Source organism: Umbelopsis ramanniana, assembly GCF_025399195.1.
Source record: "Umbelopsis ramanniana AG unplaced genomic scaffold K450scaffold_9, whole genome shotgun sequence".
Taxonomy (NCBI): Eukaryota; Fungi; Mucoromycota; class Umbelopsidomycetes; order Umbelopsidales; family Umbelopsidaceae; genus Umbelopsis; species Umbelopsis ramanniana.
This window is the reverse complement of record NW_026252095.1, coordinates 73,190-92,499: the sequence shown is the minus strand read 5'-3', so window position 1 is coordinate 92,499 and position 19,310 is coordinate 73,190. Positions and strand designations below refer to the sequence as shown.

Below are 19,310 nucleotides of genomic sequence, written 5' to 3'. Positions count from 1 at the left end.
CGGCTCAGTGCCATGGTCGGCAATGCTTCCTTTGACACCTTTTCACAAAGGCTCACTATCAATTCATGTCGTTACGGAGGAAAAAGATTGAATTCTCCTCAGCATTTGCTCAGTTTGAGCGAGATATGCATGCTATATATACCTACTCTGGCTTGTCTGGTTTGGATACCTACCAGTAAGTATCGTCGTGCCTGACTTGATCTTCATAACGACCACCTCCGGCCAGACTATGAATTCCCCGCATGACAGTACGAAGCACCAACCGCCGTCAAAATAGAGCATAAAACAAACGAAATATTCACGCACTCTCCTATCCTTTTAATAGACTAGCTTACGACTTGTGCAATGCTACGCCCAATCCCTACTCGCAACAGCTTTTTATCGGAATCGCCGAATATCTGGAGACGTACACTACGGGTCTGAGAGAGGTACAGTATACTCGGCCAAATTTCTATAAAATTCTCCTTGAGAAAGACATGATAGATCTGACAGCTCAATTTTCTTCAGGTTATTCTAGAACATGACGACGTAGTAACGGCTTATGCACAGGCGTTTGAAAAGTACGATGTCGCTTCTGGAATCATCTCACGTGTTTGCGAATATCTCAACAAGATCATAACGCAGTCGAACCACTCCAAAATTCCGGCTCAGAGCAAGAGACAGAATGTTGGGAACAGTATATACAAAAGACAGACCGTACAAGCTGTGAGTATGCCGTCAATGATGTATGTTTCCTTTCTGGGTGCTAACTGACCGGTACCAATAGCTGGCTCTGTCAATCTGGAAGAAAAACATATTTTTGTATATTCGAGACCATTACAACAATCGGCTCATATACCAGATATTCGAGCATATCCGTCGTGATCGAGATGGCTTCGACGCTCCCTATAGCTCATTAAAAATCGCTATAACATCGCTCGTACAAATCAACTCGTTGACGGACCAACCATTGCACCTTTATATCGAAGAGTTTGAGCGTCCTTATCTGGTCCATACTAAGCGGTATTATGAGGCAGAAGCTGTACGAGAAATTGCCAATGCCTCTGTCAGCCAATTCATGACAAAGGTAAATTTCTGTGGCATGCAAGGAGGAGATTCGGCAAGATCATATCTGAAGCAGGCTGAAATAACCAAAATCTCCTTTTTCTTAAGGCAACTCAACGCTTACAGCAAGAATCTTTCCGGAATTATCGATACTGCCATTCGACATCGCACGATCGGATTCTACGAGAGACGGAAGCTCAATATATTGCTGCATATCAGAATGTGATTCAAGAAGACTTTGTTCATATGTTGAACGAGAATCGCTACACAGGTTGGTTACGCATTCAATGGATTCATAAGTGTGATTGAATAAGATTCTTACATGATTACAAACGCAACAGATTGTACATTGGCCTATAGTTTGCTCCTCCGCGTACCAAATGGGCTCAAGCCCATTCTGGCCTTATACGAGACTTACGTAGCTAACCGAGGAAAAAACATATTAGAAAAGCTAGGTAGTACGGTGTCTAAGGTATGGGCTTATGAGCTACTTGAATATAATCCTCTAGGTTCAATTTATTCAACTAATTCTGCTGACACCACATTTTGATAGAATCCCAAGAGTTACGTGGAGCAATTACTGGAACTTCATCAAAAGTTTTATTTGGTAAATAAGGAAACGTTTGCTGGAAATCCGACCTTTACTGCCGCCGTGGACAAAGCCTTCCGTACCATCGTCAATGATACCACAGTCAATCCTAGCGCAAATGGACCAGAGGTACTGGCTCGCTATTGTGATAGTATGTTGAAGAGAAGCACAGTCAAGAAGGAAATGGCGACCTCTGCGGCATCTGGTGTGAGTAGCAAAGGCTCTATTAGAAGAAGACCGGCCCTTGGAGATGAAGGAGACCCAACGGAAACACTTACTCGCATGGTAAGGAAACCTTTCGTGTACTTGGACTTTCCCTACGTATTTTATTCATTTTATGGCTCTTCATATACAGATCACCTTATTCAAGTACATCGATGATAAGGACGTTTTCCAAAAGTTCTACGCACGCCTCCTCGCCAAGCGCTTGATCCATGCCACGTCTATTTCGGAAGAAGCAGAAGCGACCATGATTTCACAGTTGAAGGTACGCATACATTGAGATTGAAAGCCTTCCTACATATCTATATGTTAACATTAAATCAATTATAGGAAACATGCGGTATTGAATATACCAGCAAACTTCATCGCATGTTTACAGATATGTCATTAAGTGCCGATCTTAACTTGGCATTCAAGAGTCAGGAAGGCGACATCAAAGGTAATACTCATTCTTAATATCGCAATTGAGCTTCCGGCAGCTAAAACACTTTTTAGGCTTTGAAATGCTTGTACTTACGTCTGGAGCATGGCCATTGAATCAGTCCATGGCAGGAGAATTCAAAGTTCCTGAAGAGGTAAATACTGGTGAGAAATGGCCAATACTGAAACGATATTTTGACCCATTACTTTGTTCAGTTGGTCAAAAGTATATCCAAATTTGAGGACTTTTATAAAGAGAAGCACAGTGGTCGACGTCTTGCTTGGTTATGGCATTTGTCTAGAGGTTCGTTGGTGCTTAGATTGACTGTAAGTTTGCCTTTCGAGCGACTCATCCCTCTTGATATTTTGCAGGTGAAGTCAGGGCGACCCATCTAGATAAGCCTTACGATCTGTCTGTTTCACTTCATCAAATGGCTCTAGTGCTGCTATTTAATACTGTACAGAGCTTGAGCGTCAAAGAAATGGCAGCGCAGACGGGACTGACCATTCCAGATGTTTTGCGTTCCGTGAAGGTATGCAACAGAGGCTAGTCCTACATTTGGCGTCGTCGGTGTTATGGTATCTCACTTTTTTCATCCATGTTAGGCTTTGGTTGATCTTGGCATCTTCAACTCTACAGAAAAGAAAATTTCGGAAAGCTCAGAGCTCTCTATCAATCCAGAGTTCACCAGGTTAGACATCATTTTTTTGTGTGTATCACCATGCCGCTTTTATGCTTACCGAAATATATAGCAAACGCACAAAGATAAAGGTTAGCACTTTAGTGCAAGCTGATACTCCACAAGAGAACAGTGCAACCCGCAAGGCTGTTGAGGAAGATCGTAGAATCATCCTACAAGCCGCCATTGTTCGAGTCATGAAGTCCCGGCAAATTCTTTCACATCAACAGCTTGTCCAGGAAGTCATTGATCAGACTCGATCCCGCTTTGCTCCTTCGGTGCCACTGATAAAAAAATGTATAGAACAGCTGCTGGAAAAGCAGTATATTGACCGTCAAGACCGTGATCGTTATGTATATGTTGCATAATTACGGATCTATTTCAGTATAAGATGTATATATAAAACGTTGATTTACTTTACAACTTCTTGTCCATTGGTTTATTTCTTTTTCTTTGTGTGTGGGGGGAATTTATTAAATATATCAAGAAGTGGTCGAAAAACGACATGTCGATCATGCCCAGGAACTTCCTTGTCACATTAATCGTCGTCGTCAAAGCCGAGATCAATATCTATTGCTACTTTGCTGACCAGCTGCTCGTAGCCAGATTGCGTGCTGGTGGATTGTCCAAGGGCTACAGCCTCTTCACTGATGGTTGGATTTATAATGCTATTTTCATCTTCAGCTGTAGGGTTCGGCGTCGATACTGTAGGTGTGCCTGCGCTGTTTGGAGTTCTAGTGAAATATGTTCGTGTTAGAGATGATGGAGGGCAAATATGATAGATCAGTGTAGGTAGGCACTTACCCTGAACCAGGTGTATGAACAAGCTTAGGAGTGGTTCTGCGTCTAGCGAAGGGATCTGTAGCAACAGCACCAAGCTTTTTCCTGGCAAGCAGCGCAATCTTTTCGGCCTCCTTCATTTCCACCTTATCCTTTTCTCTGTTCTTTTTGTTGAGGTCAGCCCATATGTTTAATTTTCCAGCTGAAGTGATGTTGGTGGCGCGTTCTTCTAAGTCGGCAATTTGCCTCTGGATGCGGTCAGCCTCAGCATGGTTTTCATCGCTTCTTGCTTGTTCAAGTTTGGTGTGCAGCATGGTTTTCTCCATTGCAACATTTGAAATCGTGTTGTTAAGTTCTCTCTTTTTAGCAATCATATCGGCAACTTCCTTGTCGTTTAAGATATATTCCCGAGCAGCCTTGAGGCTTTCTTTTTTGTTTTCGATATCATCAGCATTAGGCTTACGACCTTTTTCAACTTCAATGGTGGTTAAAAATCGAGCATATTCCTGTTGCGTAACTGCGCCGTTGGAAATGATGTCCATTGGAAAGGGCTTCTGAGCCTTTCCATGTCTTGCCTTGACCGCTTTGTTGCTCCACACACCTTCCGCAACCTTGTAGGTTTTGTGCCAGGGTATTACGTCTACAATTTCACAAAGTCGGTATACAGGAGTCTTTGTTTGTGGATCAGGCCCAATAAAGAGTCGTACGTAACAGCCGACAGCAGTATCTTCGAAGAACGGTGTGTGTATCCAACTTTCGACCATGCGTCGCGTAAGTGTGATGGCGTTGATTTCATCGAGTGTAGGGGTTCGCTTGATGTCTTTCTTTTGATCTTCTTCACTCTCACTTTCACTGACAGAGTAACCGTCATCGCTAGATCCGCGACTTCTAGATCTTCGCCTTCGTTTTCGATCTGGGCTCATTGAGTCACGGCGACTACCTCGAGTATGTGTTTTTTTCTTTTCTTCGCGTCTACGAGCGAGCTCGGTCAAAGCGCGAGAAGCACCTGTCTCCTTGGTGCGCGTGGATCCTTGAAAGACAAAGTCTTAGATACACGGTGACTGTACCATTTACAAAATAATATTCCCTTGATGCTTACTTCGCTTAGAGTCGTCTTTTCTTCCATCTTTCAAAAGCTTTCGAACTTCTAAGCGTTCCAAATTACGCTGTCTCTCTTCGGAACGTTCACTGAGAATTTGTTCTCTCTCTACTTCCGGAAGAGCAAGAAGTCTAAAGGAAAGTACAATGCAATTTAGATGGGAGCAAGAAATTTAAAAAACAATGTCTTCAGCTGCTTGCCTTCGTTTGTCTTCTTCGTCTTTGTACAAGTCTGGTCCATATTCGTCTATTTCTTCGTCAGATTCTTCATCTTCGTCATCTTCGGAGGCATCTCCGACATCAATGTCATCTGAATCTTCATCTTCGGATACGCTAGGAGTGGAAAGAAGCAAGATAGAAAGTCTGTTAGCGACATTTTGCGTAGCATTGTGTATTTAACTCTTTGGATTAGGAGAATGCCTGTTCTAAATGTTACGTACTATCGTTTGGTACCACGACTTTCGGTTGATCGTCGACTTTTGCTACCTCGAGAATTTGATTTGCCTCCATTCTCAGTCTGGTTGTCCGCTAAGGCCAAAATGTAATCGTCAAGATCGTCCATTTTAGTGGGGGGTTCAAGTACAAAGATCAACGACAGAGAGCTGCCATGGACTGGAACTTTTGTGTGGCTTAGCGGGGCGGACCTGCGTCGATGAATAGGACGATGCCTGCCAAACCTAGCTGCGAGGGAAGCCGCCCAGTTAATGGTCAAATTAACGCATATATTCTAACAAAACGAGATAATAGAAGTTCATGGCATTATTTCAACTCTAAGCGTTATTGAGATTACATTGTTATGCAGCGTTCAAGAGGAAGTGGGTTGAATATTCAGCGCGGGCCCACGGCCTCATCGATGCCGATCGATTTCACGGCCCGTCGGCACTTCTTTGCTTTGTTCACCTGCTTTTCACTTGACATTTCACATGCTGCGTTCTCACCTACGACAATTGGCGCCTGCTTTGAAAAGAGCTCAAAGCTTATCACCTTATAGCAATGCCGGTGTGTAACTTTCTGAGTGTAATCTAACTTCACTCGCTGCGCGAGAAATCTTACACCTGTCATTCCTCCGTTAACAGCGCGCCCAGTGTTCATCCGTGGAATGTCGACGGTCACCTCAGATAACGAACATAAGAAAAATGCGTGAGTGTCATGTTACATACATCCTTTAGAATTAAAGTAGACGTCGTCCACTAACCAAAGCAACTACATAGGCCCACAGCAATTCTCTTGACCAATATGGGTGGTCCGGCTACATTGGACAAGGTCCACAGCTTTTTGCTAAACCTTTTCTCGGATAGTGACTTGATGAGACTTCCTATACAATCGCTTTCATCAAAATACATCGCCCGTCGGCGCACGCCTCAAATTCAGGACCAATATAACCAGATTGGAGGAGGTTCGCCCATTCTGCATTGGACGAAAAAGCAAGGCGAAATGATGGAAGCCATCTTAGACCGGATATCGCCAGAGACTGGTATGGGCTAACCTCGTTATCATGACCTTAATTGTTTTATTTCACATTCTCATACGCATCCATTAGCACCACACAAGCATTACATTGCCTTCCGCTACGTTGACCCTTTGACTGCTGATACAGTCAAGCAAATGAAGGCTGATGGGATTAAGCGTGCTGTAGTATTCACACAGTACCCCCAGTATTCATGCTCCACCACTGGCAGCAGCTTGAACGAGCTTTACCGCTGTTTGAAAACATCTGACCCTGAAAATGAAATCAAGTGGAGTGTCATCGATCGATGGAACACGCACCCTGGATTCATAAAGGCAGTTGCTGGTAAAATCAACCAGAAGCTCGCCGAATATCCCCCTGAAGAGCGCGATAATGTTTTACTTTTGTTCTCTGCTCACTCTCTTCCAATGTCGGTGGTCAACCGTGGCGACCCGTATCCTGCTGAAGTGGCAGCCAGCGTCGACCGTGTCATGAATTACTTGCAATTCAAGAACCCTCACCGTCTAGTTTGGCAGTCTCAGGTTGGTCCATCAGCTTGGTTAGGACCACAAACTGGAGAGGCTATAAAAAAATATGGTGAACAAGGAAAAAAGAACATAGTGGTAGTTCCTATTGCCTTCACCAGTGACCATATTGAAACTCTCTTTGAACTTGACATTGAATACGGAAAAGAAGCACACGAGGTAAGAAAAAAAGTGACCTTGCGTTACATATTATGGGCAATCGTTCTAACCAATGTCCCTATGGTTCATTGTTACAGGCCGGTATAACTGGATTTAAACGCTCCGAGTCACTAAACGACGACCCCGTCTTTGCCGAAGCTATGGCAGACATTGTGAAGGCTCACTTGAAATCGGGACAAATTACAACACCACTCATGTCCCTTCGCTGCCCTTCGTGCACAAACGATTATTGTGGCGAGCAAAAAGAGTTTTTTGCCAATCAAAAGTTATAACGAAGCGTGCCAACGGATAGATAAAGCGTAACATATTGTTCATCATCCAAATGGATGGAAATCACTTGTTGCAGATGATACTGCCCATAAGCCCATGTTACGTAAAAAAATAAATGAACCCACAACAGAGGAAATGAGACACTACTCATATTCTGCTTGACAGAAAAGCAATTTAATAAATCTTTTATACATTGATGACTCTACTAAGCTTTTGGACTCTGTTCAGCAAAACATCTCCTTGCTTGATGACAGTTTGGTATTGCGCATTCTTATTGTCTGGTCTGTTCGTCTCGATGATGCCGTTGACTTTATCGATTACGCAGTTCAGCCTTCCATTTGCAATGAACTTTGACAAATCCCTTTTGAAAACGTTGAAAGGTAAGTATTTGGTATACACACTTTATAAAACGCGCAATCAACGGTACTCACTTGTCCGCAAAATCTTCACTGACGCCAAATGCATTTGCCATGCTCTCAAGGGTTAGGGATCGGTAACTCTCTAAAAGTTGTGCATAGGCAATTATTCGCATTTCACGAACATAGTAACGAATGTGTGTAGAGAGATATCGTGAAGATCGCAAGTACGAGGTTTCAATGTGGGCTGATACACACCAATTGCATGTCAGTTACGATGAATCAAATCCTCCCACCAGCAGTATGAACGTAAACTTACCCAGCGACTGGAAGAACTGTGCATAGTTGCAGTTATACAAGCTCGTCATGAAGTCCTCCAAGTATGGTATTTCCGAGATGACCTCAAGAATTTCGGGAGCGTCCAATACCTACATATCAAATTAGACGTATGGTTCTTTATCTCTTTTCTGCGCTGTTGTAACCTACGTACCCGCTTTTTGATTTCAACTCGCTGAAGACTGATTAAGCTGGTCAACACGGCGTATTTGACAAAATCGTTGTATTCCATCAACTCGGTGCTGGTGAATGTGCTCAAAGTGTCTAAGAATAGTCCAGCGGCTCCTTTGAAATCGCGGATGGACATCAAATATGCGCCTTCGTACGCCTTCAATCGGTTTCGTCTATCCCAATCACCACCTTCTTCAATCAAGGTTCGTGCCCGGTCGATATTAATGCGCACTAGGTTGTTGTCGAAGAAGAAGTATCCAATTCGCATCAATGCAAATTGTATGTCGATGCGGGTTCCTGTAGTGATGGCCCGGTTCTGGACAACTTTGTAATGTTCGAGTGCCTTTTCCTATTGACAAAAGTGTGTTGAGTATATCATATCCTTTTAGCAATCGCAAGTATAGGTCATCTTTCCAACCTTGTCGCCAATTTCCGCAAAATGTTCAGCTTTAGCAAGCAAACCGTCATTGACCTCTGTTTCGCCCAAGTTCTGCTCTGCATCGGCGATCTTCTCTTCCAGCTTCGCCAAAGCTTCAGCGTTAGCTTGCTCCATGCTCTTAAGCAGTTCCTGATCAACCGGTACGTTCAACTCTTCGGCAATGATGGGGTAGAAAGGTGCCATTTCTGGAAGACAATGTTATAAATCAGCAGATTAATTATGTCAAGATCTATTCCAAAGTGTCTGAAACCTACGCTTCTCTTTTATGTGGTCGAAAAGCTTGTTCTTCGCTTCTTCTCGCTGCTCCTCTGGTCCATTGGTGGCAATGAATCGGTAGTGCTACAAGTCAAATTCAGTATAGGTATAGAAAAACAGCGGTAATGACACTTGCATAGCTCAGCACTTACAGCAATCTTGAGATCAGGTATTTTTTGGAGATGGTTATCGTCTGCAGACATGCTGAAAGTTGTGGGTTGGTGCTCAAAGCGTTGTGCAGGTCCCTTAAGCTGAACTGGACACGCGTTGGATGTCGACGTCACATACGCGAGCGGAGTCACGTGATAATTTCGTATCTGACATCACCCCTTGACTCGTAAGCTGCTATACGCGTAGGAAGCGTACCTTTGTATCGAGACCAGACTGTCCACCAACATGGCAACCACTGCATCTAACAAAATCTTAACGCCAAAACTCAAAGAGGCAGCAGAATTTCATCAGGTTGGAGACAATGAGCAAGCGATTAAAACTTACAACGAGATCTTGTCAGTTGACTCCACGAACGAGAATGTCCTGCGCGAACAGGAAACCGCTCTAGTCAACCTAGGAGAGCTCTATAGAGACCTCAAGTAAGATTGAATCAATGCAGCATCACTATTTAAAGTAAATGTAAGCTTATGTGTGCCATTTCATAGACGACCTCAAGAACTTGCAACTCTTATCCGATCTTCACGACAATTCATGTCCTCCATCGCAAAGGCAAAGACTGCTAAGCTTAGTGAGTTTTAAGGACGCTGCCAACGATGAAAAACTAGTGACAACCGTTCTCATATCTTTTATCTTTTCAGTCAGAACGATGATCGACTTTTTCAGCACAATTCCTGACTGCTTACCGCTTCAAATTGAAGTGTGCAGAGAGAACATAGAGTGGGCCATCAACGAGAAGCGCATCTTCCTCAAGCAATCGCTAGAGACTCGTCTCGTTGCCCTCTACTTGGATAACAAGATGTATCATCAGGCACTGGATTTGATCGCACAGCTTTTGAAGGAACTTAAGCGTCTTGATGACAAGATGATGCTGGTAGAGGTTCAGTTGTTGGAAAGTCGAGCATGCCATGCACTTCGAAATATACCAAAGTCAAGGGTAAGATGATCGAGAGAATATGAATGGCTGGGGTTGCTTTCTTCTGTACTTATAATGAACTTCCGGAATCAGGCCGCTCTCACATCAGCACGTACATCAGCAAACGCCATCTACTGCCCACCACTGCTACAAGCTGCGCTTGACATGCAATCTGGTGTACTTCACTCTGAAGAAAAGGATTACAAGACAGCATATTCATACTTTTTTGAGACATTCGAAGGTTATTCCAGCCAAGACGATCCCAAGGCCGTGCTTGCCTTAAAATACATGCTTCTTTGCAAGATTATGCTAAACTTGGTACGTCTTATTCTGTGTGCTTTTTAAGCTTTCGCAAGCACTGACTAATGTCTCAATTAGACTGAAGATGTACATGCGATCATCACTGGCAAGGTAGCATTGAAGTATGCAGGATCAGAAGTGGAGGCAATGAAAGCAGTTGCCAACGCTCATCAAAATCGAAGTTTGCAAGAGTTTGAGACCGCTCTTGCAACTTATCCTAATGGTAAGGGGGAGGATCCATTCCAAGACATGATTTCATTATCTTGATACTCATACCTTCCATCATCTATAGAGCTCAATAATGACCCCATCATTCGAAGCCAGCTCGCATCCTTATACGACACACTTCTTGAGCAGAATTTGGTTAGAATCATAGAACCTTTCTCCAGAGTCGAGATATCACATGTCGCCGCCATGGTCAAGCTCCCTACACAACAGGTTGAGACCAAGTGAGTGTATCCAGCAAGCTAGCTTTTAGGGATTTAAAGTTAGAGGCAGTGGTGCTAATTTGAATTTGCAGGCTTTCACAAATGATATTGGACAAGGCATTCCATGGTATTCTTGATCAAGGAGCTGGCTGTCTCATTGTCTTTGATGAGCCAGAGGAAGACGTAAGTTATATTGTTCATATGGTTTGTGAAATTAATACAGGGTCATTAATGCGCGATGTTGCCATACAGAAAACCTATGAAGCAGCTATCGATACGCTAAAGCAAATGGACAAGGTTGTTTCAAGCTTGTATCAAAAGGTATGTGATTTGTATGAAGGTAAAAAGTGGGTGCACGCTATGTATATGGTATTTACAGTTACTCTATTATCTAGGCTGCCAAGCTGTCATAGACTATGCGTAGCGTTTGAAATTGTGTCAATATATAAACTGAATAAAAATGGAACACTGTTTGAATAACCCCGGTGTGTGACAGTATCTCCAGGTTACTCCATTATCGCCATTTCAATGTCGCAAAGCTCGTCTAAATCTTGTAGGTCTTTTGTCCTTAGACTGGGTTGATTAAGCCATGCCGAGAGCAACACCAATCCTTCGTCATTGTTCTTACAGTTGCGCAGGCCCTCACTTGACACCAACGACATCTTTGTTTTGTATTCTGATTGGTACATGATCAACACGTCGCTTGCACGTTCAACTGATATGAAGGTTAGCGGTGGATGCGGTTTGCTGATTTTAAATCGCTTTCAACCATCTTACCAAAATTTAACATTGGGCATGTTGCATACAGTGGAGAGTGGTCAGCAAATTGCTTTCCCTGTAAGTCCACCAAGCGCTTATATGTATCTTTTAGCTGATTGACAAGGTTTTCCATTTTGACAAGTTGTGCATGCTAGGAGAGAGTCTGTTATTATTGAACAAACCATACACCCTATTTGATGCGACTATTACCATCTTGGCCGTTATTTTGGACAATGATTCATTAATGTCCATGATCGTAGTCTCCATTTTCCGCTCATAGCTCACTCGGATATCCTTTATAGCATGAGTCAATGCCGGGTGCCAGTACGAGGTATCTTCCGCGTACCTAGACAATGTACGTTAGATCCACAATATCGGCAAGGGGATGTTGAAGACAAGTGTTTGAAACAACTTACTGTTGCTGGATCTTTGCATTGACTAAAGCATTAGCCAATGTGAATGCATCTGAGTTGAGTTCGTCCCATGTGTTGCGAGCACGGCCAATGTCAAAGAAAATGGCCTGCACGCGTCGTCGAATGGTCCCTAATTGCGACATGGCTGGCTACTTAGCTACAGGCCCGCCTCGCATTTTTTCATTTTAGGCTTGGACGTGACCGTACTTCCTGCCAAAGGCCCCGACTGCTTGAATCCAACCAATACTTGATGCTCCACATGGACAATAAGGAAGGTCAGTACCATACACATCGCTCTAGCTGATTCGAAACCGTCGCGAAATCTGTACTAATGATTCCTTCTTCGTCGTTTAGCGGACAAGGTATAACTCTACGATTCCTTTTCCAGGAACAACCACAGATTACAACTGCAAATGAGATACTGACAGCTGTTTTTAAGGCACACTTGGAAAAAGCCATAGACGATCTCACACAAGGTATGTAAGAAGACTCTGTTCTCACATAAGTAGTCGATGAACAACCTCCCTTTTCTAAACCTCAGGCTGTAGATCTACCAGGGAAGGACGACGCGAGTGTAGCGAAAATTCTTATTCAGCGAGCAGAGATATACTCCAGGCTGGGACGTCGAGATGACGCCACAGCTGATATTAGATCTGCTGTTCAAAGAGGTGGAACGAACAGAGATATTGTCAAAGCTGCTGAATCGCTCATTCAAAAAATGTATGTCGAAATCCAAGATACACAGGCGAAGCAAAAATCCAACCAAGTCACGCCAGAAGATAGTCCTAAACTTCGACGATACAAGGATATCATCAGATCAGTGTCAGATGCCGACAATGAGACCAGCAATATAAAGAAACTTATAGTGTCGAAAGATTTTGTCGATATATTGCAGTCTTGTGGAGATCCAGCCGAAACCAGCGACGTCAAAACAGCCGCCATCATCGTCATCACAAGTACTTTGAATAGCAGGTCAATGTCAGAAAAGCAAGAAAACGGATCACCCCTTCTTACGAAGGTGACCAGTATAGCGGGCTTGTGCTTTAAGCAATGCTTTGATTCCGGAAAAGCGGCAGACAAGGTCAATGCGTTCTCGACCTTGACAGTATTGTTTCAGGCAAACCTCTCTGTCGGTGCCGAGATCCTCAATCAGCAAGGCTTGCTGGAGGACATCATGGACACCATTGATTTTGAGAAGATTGAAGTACAAGTCGCTTTCGCAAATACCCTGGCACAAGCATGCTCTGATTCGCATTGTCGCAAAAATATATCAAAAAACTGCAGCAGCTGGCTTGCCACAAAAGCATCGGCGAAATCTGAAAAAGACTCCAAACTACACATTTCGGCAAGTGTTGCCTTGACTAAACTAAGTAATGCAAACGACAAAGGAACAGACAGTACTGGTCTGGATAGCAGTGCCACCAACAACGAAGTAGATCATCTTGCTAGTGCAATGAAGGAACACAATATCAGCAGAGAACAGCTTTCTGAAACGTTTAAAGACGCTATCAAGGACAGCTCAACCGATAGCTCACAACTATTGGTTGCAGTTGAAGGTCTGGCTTACAACAGTATGGAAGCATCTGTCAAGGAGGCGCTTGTCAACGATGTAGAATTTTTGTCCCGTCTCTTCAAACTTGCTCAAACAAAGGATGGTCTCAGTGCCATGTTGTTTGGTATTGGAACGATATTGGCTAATGTGACAGGGTATTTGCCAGTGCTGAGCGAGCAGCAAAAGCAAATGAAGAAGCTCAGAGACCTCGCCAATGCCAAAGGAGCTGGAAAAGGTGGAAAGAAGCCGAAGGAAGATGAGGAAGATCCACGAGACCAGGATGAAGCTGTCAATGCGCGCATCGCCATCGTGGTCAAACATGGTGTGGTCCCAGCTCTCATAGAACTCAGCCGAAACAAAAGCAGCAATGTACAAGCCGTTACCTGTCAGACCTTTCTCAACATCATCACCCCGAACAACCTTCGTGGCACGATTGTTCAGCAAGGTGGAGCGAAATGTCTTTTGCAACTGGTGGGTGCTCAGCAAACTGAGAAGCTAGATTACATTCAAGTGGCGTCGCAAGCCCTTGCGAAGATTGCCATCACTATGGATCCGCGCATTGCTTTCCCGGGAGCAGCTGCTCACAACCTTGTCAAGCCTCTATTAAAACTCTGTCAAGATGAGAAACCACTTCGTAACTTTGAAGGACTCATGGGTCTAACGAATTTGGCATCCATGGACGAAAATATCAGAGCTCGGATTTACATGGAACAAGGGCTCCCCATCATCGAAGGCCTACAGTTTTCCGAAAATGTGATGATTCGAAGGGCAGCGACCGAGCTTTTATGCAATATGATGTTTGCTGCCCCCGTGTTTGAATCGTACAGTGACCCAAGCCAACCTGGTGCTCAAGCGAAGATCAAGCTGTTGCTTGCGCTATCTGACGTTGAGGACTTTGAAACTAGACGAGCGGCTTCCGGCGCACTGGCCATACTGGCCAACAGTCCTGGAGCATGCACGATGATGATCAAGGAAAATGGGTACCAGAGAGTTTCGCAGCTCTTGGAAAAAGACGAGAATGTAGAGGTTCAGCATAGAGGAGTGGAAATTGTCCGATGTCTTTTGGAGCATGGAACCAAGGAAGCAGCCACCTCGATGGCACAACACGGCGTGCATTTAAAACTAGTAGATATTGCAAAAAATTGCAAAGTGCAGCCTGTTCGAGGTGCAGCCATGGAGGTTTTGAAGCAGTTTAGTCAAAATGGAGTGACCGATTTTAATGGATAGATAGAATGAACAATGACATTTTATGATAAAAGTTGCAAGTAAAATACAAGTACATTGGGATGAACGATTTTTTAAGAATGAGAGTGTGGGTTTGGTTGGCTTCTATTTGAATGGAGCTTTCAGTGGGTCGATGACACGACCCAGCTTGGTCATGACTCTAGGCTTGGTCATCTTCTGGAAACTATCAGTCGTGTTCCATTCCTTACCCAGTGGAGCACGCAATGATCGTTCGTATTGCTCTCTGTTCTGGAAGGGGAAAGGTATAGAAGTAACTTGGTATTTAGCAGCCTACGTGAAGGAGAGATAAAAACATGATTAATAAACAGGTGCAACACGGTGGGTACAGTAGAGCAGAGCAGCTTACCTTCTTGATACGTTTTTCGCTAATGATAACATTGCCCAGCTTTGCATCTCTTCGTTTGTTAGCTGCAACACCTTCACCAGGAAGTGCCTTCTTGACGACCTTATTCTTTCTATCCTTGAGTCCTTTACCACCCCATGCACCCCAGCCTGGTAATGTGAGATCTTCATCCTTTGGAGCATCTTCCTCCATTGCTTCACGTTTATCTTCCTCAAACTCTTCAACGACATTGTCATTGGCGAACGCTTGCTCGACAAGCTCACGTTGTGTGAAAGCTAATGGGTTCTTGGTGTGGACCATACCGCCGTTTTCATCAACGTCAGAGCCATCGTCGTCGTCATCTGAAGCAAAGGCAGCATCTCCGTTTTCTTTGTTGGTCTTCGCTGAGGCCGTCGTTGACTTGGTAGGCTTGTTGGCTTGCTTCGTCTTGTCCTTGGCCTGGGCAATAGTTAGGACGTTATCGAGATCGATTTCAACATCCTCCTCAGCATCTTCTTGCTTGGATTTCTGATTCTTCTTCATCTTGGAAATAAGGTGCTCTGCTTTGTCTTCAATCTTTCCTTGTGCCTTATTAGCTTTGCGGCTCTGCTTGGCTAATTTGCTGGTATCTGCTTGCAACCATGGGTTGCTAGCGGTAGCATTGTCCAGATCCGCCAATGGACTCTTGCTTGGAAGCTTGACATTGACTGGTCCGGACATTTTGGTAGCATGGGCAGCAGAGCTTGAAACCTTCTGAACCTCACCAGCTTCGTTCAAGGTGATGTTAACACTTGACGGGTCAGTCACTTCCTTCTGGTCTTGTTTGCCAATCTGGTAGGAAAATGATAGAAAACAAACATTTAATATTCACGTCGTTGGCGGCCTGCCCTCTCGAAACCGTCAGGATACCCTACCTTGCCAACACCAAACATCATACGTCCAGGGTTATTAGCAACTTGAGCATAGTTGTCTTGCTTGGCTTCCACTTCGTCACCAGAGTCATCGCCATCAAGGTACAGATCGTTATGCGTCGACTGCAACAATGCTTCTGTTTCCTTCTTTTCCCGCTTGGCAGCATCTTTCATAAACTTCATGGCAAAAATACCGGTTCCAACAGGTTCTTCTTCGTCTAGTTCTTCTCTAATCTGGTTTAGTTGCTCTTCGGCTGTGATGGGGCTATCTTCGTCGTTGTCAGAGTCATTGAACTCTTCATCCGAATCCATTCCCTGCACTTTACGTCGCAGCTGTTCGCCACGACGAATTTGGTCGTTAATGGCATCACGAGTACCAGCGTCCAAGTTTCCTCTCTTGATTTGCTGCTGGGCCCACTTTCCAGTGTTCTTGTGGCGGAGAGACATACGCTCCAAAGCTCTGTCGGTTTCAGCTTGAAGTTGCTCTTCTCTTGCAGCTTCGGGATCATCCTCTGCTATTTGGGCTTGGATCTTGGCTAATTCCTTAAGCTTCTCTTTACGAGCCACCTTTCTGTAGGCTTTACTCTTGATCTTCTTAATTCTCTTGGCCTTCAATTCATGTCGGAACATCAACTCTCGCATCATGCGAAGCTCGTTTCGGCGAGCTTGGACTTCCTCAACAGACAATTTGTTCAACTCCAGAGCCTCAAATTCTTCTTCTTCCTTATCCTTCATGCCAGCAGCAGCAAGTGCCTCTTCGATCTGCTTTTCCATGGAAGTCTCGGCTTGGAAGGTTGAGGTGAGAGAAGCATTGCTATTGGGAGCAGCGGCTTTTTCCACCATAGGAAACGAGAGGTGATCAGCCTGATAAAGAGATGCACAGTTAATACCTTTTGCGAAGAACGTATCCAGAATACACACAAACTATACATTACCTCACGGTTCTGTTTAACAAGAGGTTGCCATTTAGCAACTTCATCCTTGGCTTCCTTGTATGCTGCTTGGCGATTGAGTCTATCTTGAATACGCTTGGGTAAAGGAGCGGACAAGGTATCCTTGATTTTGCTTTTTCCAGAGCCTTCTAAGGCTTCAAGATTCTTCTTGAGCCCACCAAAGCCAGTATCGTCATCCAAAGTTCCCATCAGATCAGCAAGGTCCAACTTCTTCTTCGCTCCACTAACACTGGCGGAATGGGCCGGCATGCTGAATTCGGATTCATCGTAGGCTTCTGTTCTCTCTGCCAATTTCTTTGATCGCTTAGATCTACCATCTTCGCCAGCATTTTTGCGCTTCTTGGTAGGAAGTGATGAGACAAAAGACAGTATGTCGCCTGATTCTTCTTCATCTTGATCCTCATCGTCCGAAAAGTCTTCCAAATCGCCAGCTTCGTCTTCACTATCCGAACCAGGAAGCAAAGTTTCGAATGCAGAATTCTTGGTTGTCTTTTCATCATTGTCGCCACCAAGCATCTCGGACAAATCCATGAATTCTTCTCCGTCTTCTTCTTCTTCTTCATCATCATCGTTGTCTTCGCTTTCGGCAGCATCTTCTTCGTCTAACTCATCGTCATCGTCAGCCAAAAGAGCCGACTTGCTACCTCGACTTTTAGAGCTCTGATAGAATAGTCAAAAGATTAGACTGCGTACAAAGGAAACGATGGATGTAACAGAGATAGTTCAATTACCTTGTCGTTGGAACCAGCGAACTTGAAATTCTCAAAGCGCTCCTCGTCTGATTCATTGAAAGCATCGTCACTGTCGATATCTTCGTCATCTTCGTCGTCAATGTTGTCAACATTGTACTCGTAATTGTCGACTTCGTCAAAGGTGTGACCACGACGGGCTAGATCTTGCTCATCGTCTTCGGCTTCGAATACATTTTCGAGCGTTGGTCTTGGAACTGTAGGTTGCTTTCCCTTTTTACTAGGTTGCTTGCTCTTTCCTCTCTTCGGTGCTGCCATTTGAGCAAGAACGGTTTGGCTTCTATATAGCTTGCTAGCGTCTATTGGCCATCGCTACAGGATTTTTTTTTTCGACTTGGAAAAAATGTGACTGCTAATGTCACGTGCTTCTGGCCCTGAATGCTCGTAGGACTTTCAGAAAAAGAACGGTATTTTCACGACATTTTACTCTATGGCGACTCTTTAAGTTTGTTATATTGTTTCAGCAAAGAAAGTTTGACGGTGCTTTGGAGAGAATAAAACGGACAAGCTTAAATGCTATGCCAAATTCTCAGTTCTGTGTATACTTGTGAAGGTGTCAGGCACGGTCATGAGCTTTGTCCGCTTCTGAGTGATAGCGGTTTTTCTTGCGAAAACATACAAATATGCTTCTTAGATTTTCCACCGTATTTTCTTTAAATAAGTGATATTTACAAAATATCGGAACATACTTAACCAGAGCGTTCGTTTGGCATATTGGCCGCCGTCCGTCAACCGCCTGATAACGATTTCCGCCCGAAGTGGTGATTGTCCGAGATATGAGTCAATCACCTGGACAGACTTTTCTATTTTATACATACACGCAAGATAGTGCTACTGAGTGAAGACACTTATATCAGAACAGGGATGTACGCCGTGTGGAAACAATAGATCGACACCGCCGGGATAGTGGTAACTTGACATCAAAAGTCAGTGGGATGCCCATCAGTCACCTCCGTTCATTTAACACTACAGTCCACTATAATTGCTGCCAACACTGAGAAATTTTTTACAACCAAAGCAAACCAAATTCCATTCAGGACAATGTTCAAGGATTTCGCTTGTTCTCGAAGAAAGCTATGGAGGCTTGACTCAAACCGTCAGTCGTCAAAACAGATACCCCACAAAGGTTCCAATGACAACTCACAGTACCAAGTAAACTGAGCCTCTCGCCAACTAACTGCGCAGAGAAACTTATCAACAAACATTTGCCTCTACCATAGCTGGCGAAACAGGATTTCATCGTGTGTGGCTCACTCCGCTGTTGGTTACAAGTGACTAGCACTTTGCCTCTCATCATTATGAGGTAGGTTTCAGAAAAATTAAGTGTGTGAGCAAAACAAACAAGTTAAAGATATTCTCGCATACATTTCCTCAAGTTCCTGTTGCCTGGTTCGTTTATTTCGAGTTGTTCGATCTCCACGCCCCAACATGTTGATACATGGATGTGCATTGAGAAGGAAAACGGGCTTGAAAGACAATTGGTTCTCATCTACGGTCCGTCCGTTGAGACCTCACAACTAGCGCCACCATCTGAGATTTGCTTCTGGTATCGCTGATCTTTTCCGTGGACGCTATGCATTGTATATTCATGTGTTAATGTCATTATTAAATGCTGCATATTATTACTACCCACTGAATGTAAAGAGGACATTGTTGTATTTGTTGCAAAGGGTCATGAATGGGCGGTGGTGCAGGAACCGGTTCATGGAACGATGTTTAAGCGGTAGCACCATCGCGAGTTGAGTACCGTCTAGAGCAGAGCTGCCACCCAAGGAACGCATTC

General features: G+C 44.1%; 8 protein-coding genes across 8 annotated transcripts; 4 read left to right on the top strand and 4 right to left on the bottom strand.

The window, feature by feature from the left end:
* Positions 1-45: 45 nt before the first annotated feature.
* On the top strand, positions 46-3,539 carry K450DRAFT_227154 (uncharacterized protein). Its single transcript, XM_051586685.1, has 14 exons — positions 46-175; positions 326-428; positions 508-705; positions 767-1,066; positions 1,153-1,315; positions 1,386-1,516; positions 1,598-1,918; positions 1,989-2,120; positions 2,186-2,294; positions 2,351-2,430; positions 2,492-2,579; positions 2,648-2,808; positions 2,882-2,967; positions 3,029-3,539. Exons 1-14 carry the CDS (start codon positions 66-68, stop codon positions 3,321-3,323), a joined length of 2,277 nt encoding a protein of 758 aa, XP_051447435.1. The 5' UTR covers positions 46-65; the 3' UTR covers positions 3,324-3,539.
* K450DRAFT_227147 (uncharacterized protein) lies at positions 3,409-5,528 on the bottom strand. The gene is made up of 5 exons (XM_051586684.1): positions 5,274-5,528; positions 5,035-5,166; positions 4,835-4,965; positions 3,760-4,765; positions 3,409-3,689 (listed from the first exon to the last, which is right to left on the bottom strand). The coding sequence occupies exons 1-5, from the start codon at positions 5,393-5,395 to the stop codon at positions 3,494-3,496; spliced, it is 1,587 nt and encodes a 528-aa protein (XP_051447434.1). The 5' UTR covers positions 5,396-5,528; the 3' UTR covers positions 3,409-3,493.
* Positions 5,495-7,501, top strand: K450DRAFT_227142 (uncharacterized protein). The gene is made up of 5 exons (XM_051586683.1): positions 5,495-5,832; positions 5,910-5,973; positions 6,045-6,307; positions 6,374-6,984; positions 7,062-7,501. Exons 1-5 carry the CDS (start codon positions 5,757-5,759, stop codon positions 7,254-7,256), a joined length of 1,209 nt encoding a protein of 402 aa, XP_051447433.1. The 5' UTR covers positions 5,495-5,756; the 3' UTR covers positions 7,257-7,501.
* On the bottom strand, positions 7,256-9,055 carry K450DRAFT_227135 (uncharacterized protein). The gene is made up of 7 exons (XM_051586682.1): positions 8,964-9,055; positions 8,811-8,895; positions 8,536-8,741; positions 8,101-8,466; positions 7,930-8,038; positions 7,686-7,857; positions 7,256-7,615 (listed from the first exon to the last, which is right to left on the bottom strand). Exons 1-7 carry the CDS (start codon positions 9,012-9,014, stop codon positions 7,441-7,443), a joined length of 1,164 nt encoding a protein of 387 aa, XP_051447432.1. The 5' UTR covers positions 9,015-9,055; the 3' UTR covers positions 7,256-7,440.
* A 117-nt stretch (positions 9,056-9,172) lies between these two features.
* K450DRAFT_227128 (uncharacterized protein) lies at positions 9,173-11,339 on the top strand. Its single transcript, XM_051586681.1, has 9 exons — positions 9,173-9,401; positions 9,468-9,550; positions 9,621-9,916; positions 9,989-10,213; positions 10,274-10,418; positions 10,488-10,644; positions 10,716-10,806; positions 10,876-10,944; positions 11,019-11,339. Exons 1-9 carry the CDS (start codon positions 9,208-9,210, stop codon positions 11,034-11,036), a joined length of 1,278 nt encoding a protein of 425 aa, XP_051447431.1. The 5' UTR covers positions 9,173-9,207; the 3' UTR covers positions 11,037-11,339.
* Positions 11,117-12,336, bottom strand: K450DRAFT_227125 (uncharacterized protein). The gene is made up of 4 exons (XM_051586680.1): positions 11,799-12,336; positions 11,593-11,728; positions 11,401-11,533; positions 11,117-11,338 (listed from the first exon to the last, which is right to left on the bottom strand). The coding sequence occupies exons 1-4, from the start codon at positions 11,936-11,938 to the stop codon at positions 11,130-11,132; spliced, it is 618 nt and encodes a 205-aa protein (XP_051447430.1). The 5' UTR covers positions 11,939-12,336; the 3' UTR covers positions 11,117-11,129.
* Positions 12,337-14,714, top strand: K450DRAFT_227122 (uncharacterized protein). The gene has a single exon (XM_051586679.1). The coding sequence runs from the start codon at positions 12,514-12,516 to the stop codon at positions 14,572-14,574; it is 2,061 nt and encodes a 686-aa protein (XP_051447429.1). The 5' UTR covers positions 12,337-12,513; the 3' UTR covers positions 14,575-14,714.
* K450DRAFT_227120 (uncharacterized protein) lies at positions 14,626-17,828 on the bottom strand. Its single transcript, XM_051586678.1, has 5 exons — positions 17,510-17,828; positions 16,761-17,438; positions 15,829-16,689; positions 14,939-15,745; positions 14,626-14,862 (listed from the first exon to the last, which is right to left on the bottom strand). Exons 1-5 carry the CDS (start codon positions 17,783-17,785, stop codon positions 14,677-14,679), a joined length of 2,808 nt encoding a protein of 935 aa, XP_051447428.1. The 5' UTR covers positions 17,786-17,828; the 3' UTR covers positions 14,626-14,676.
* Between the last annotated feature and the right edge of the window lie 1,482 nt (positions 17,829-19,310).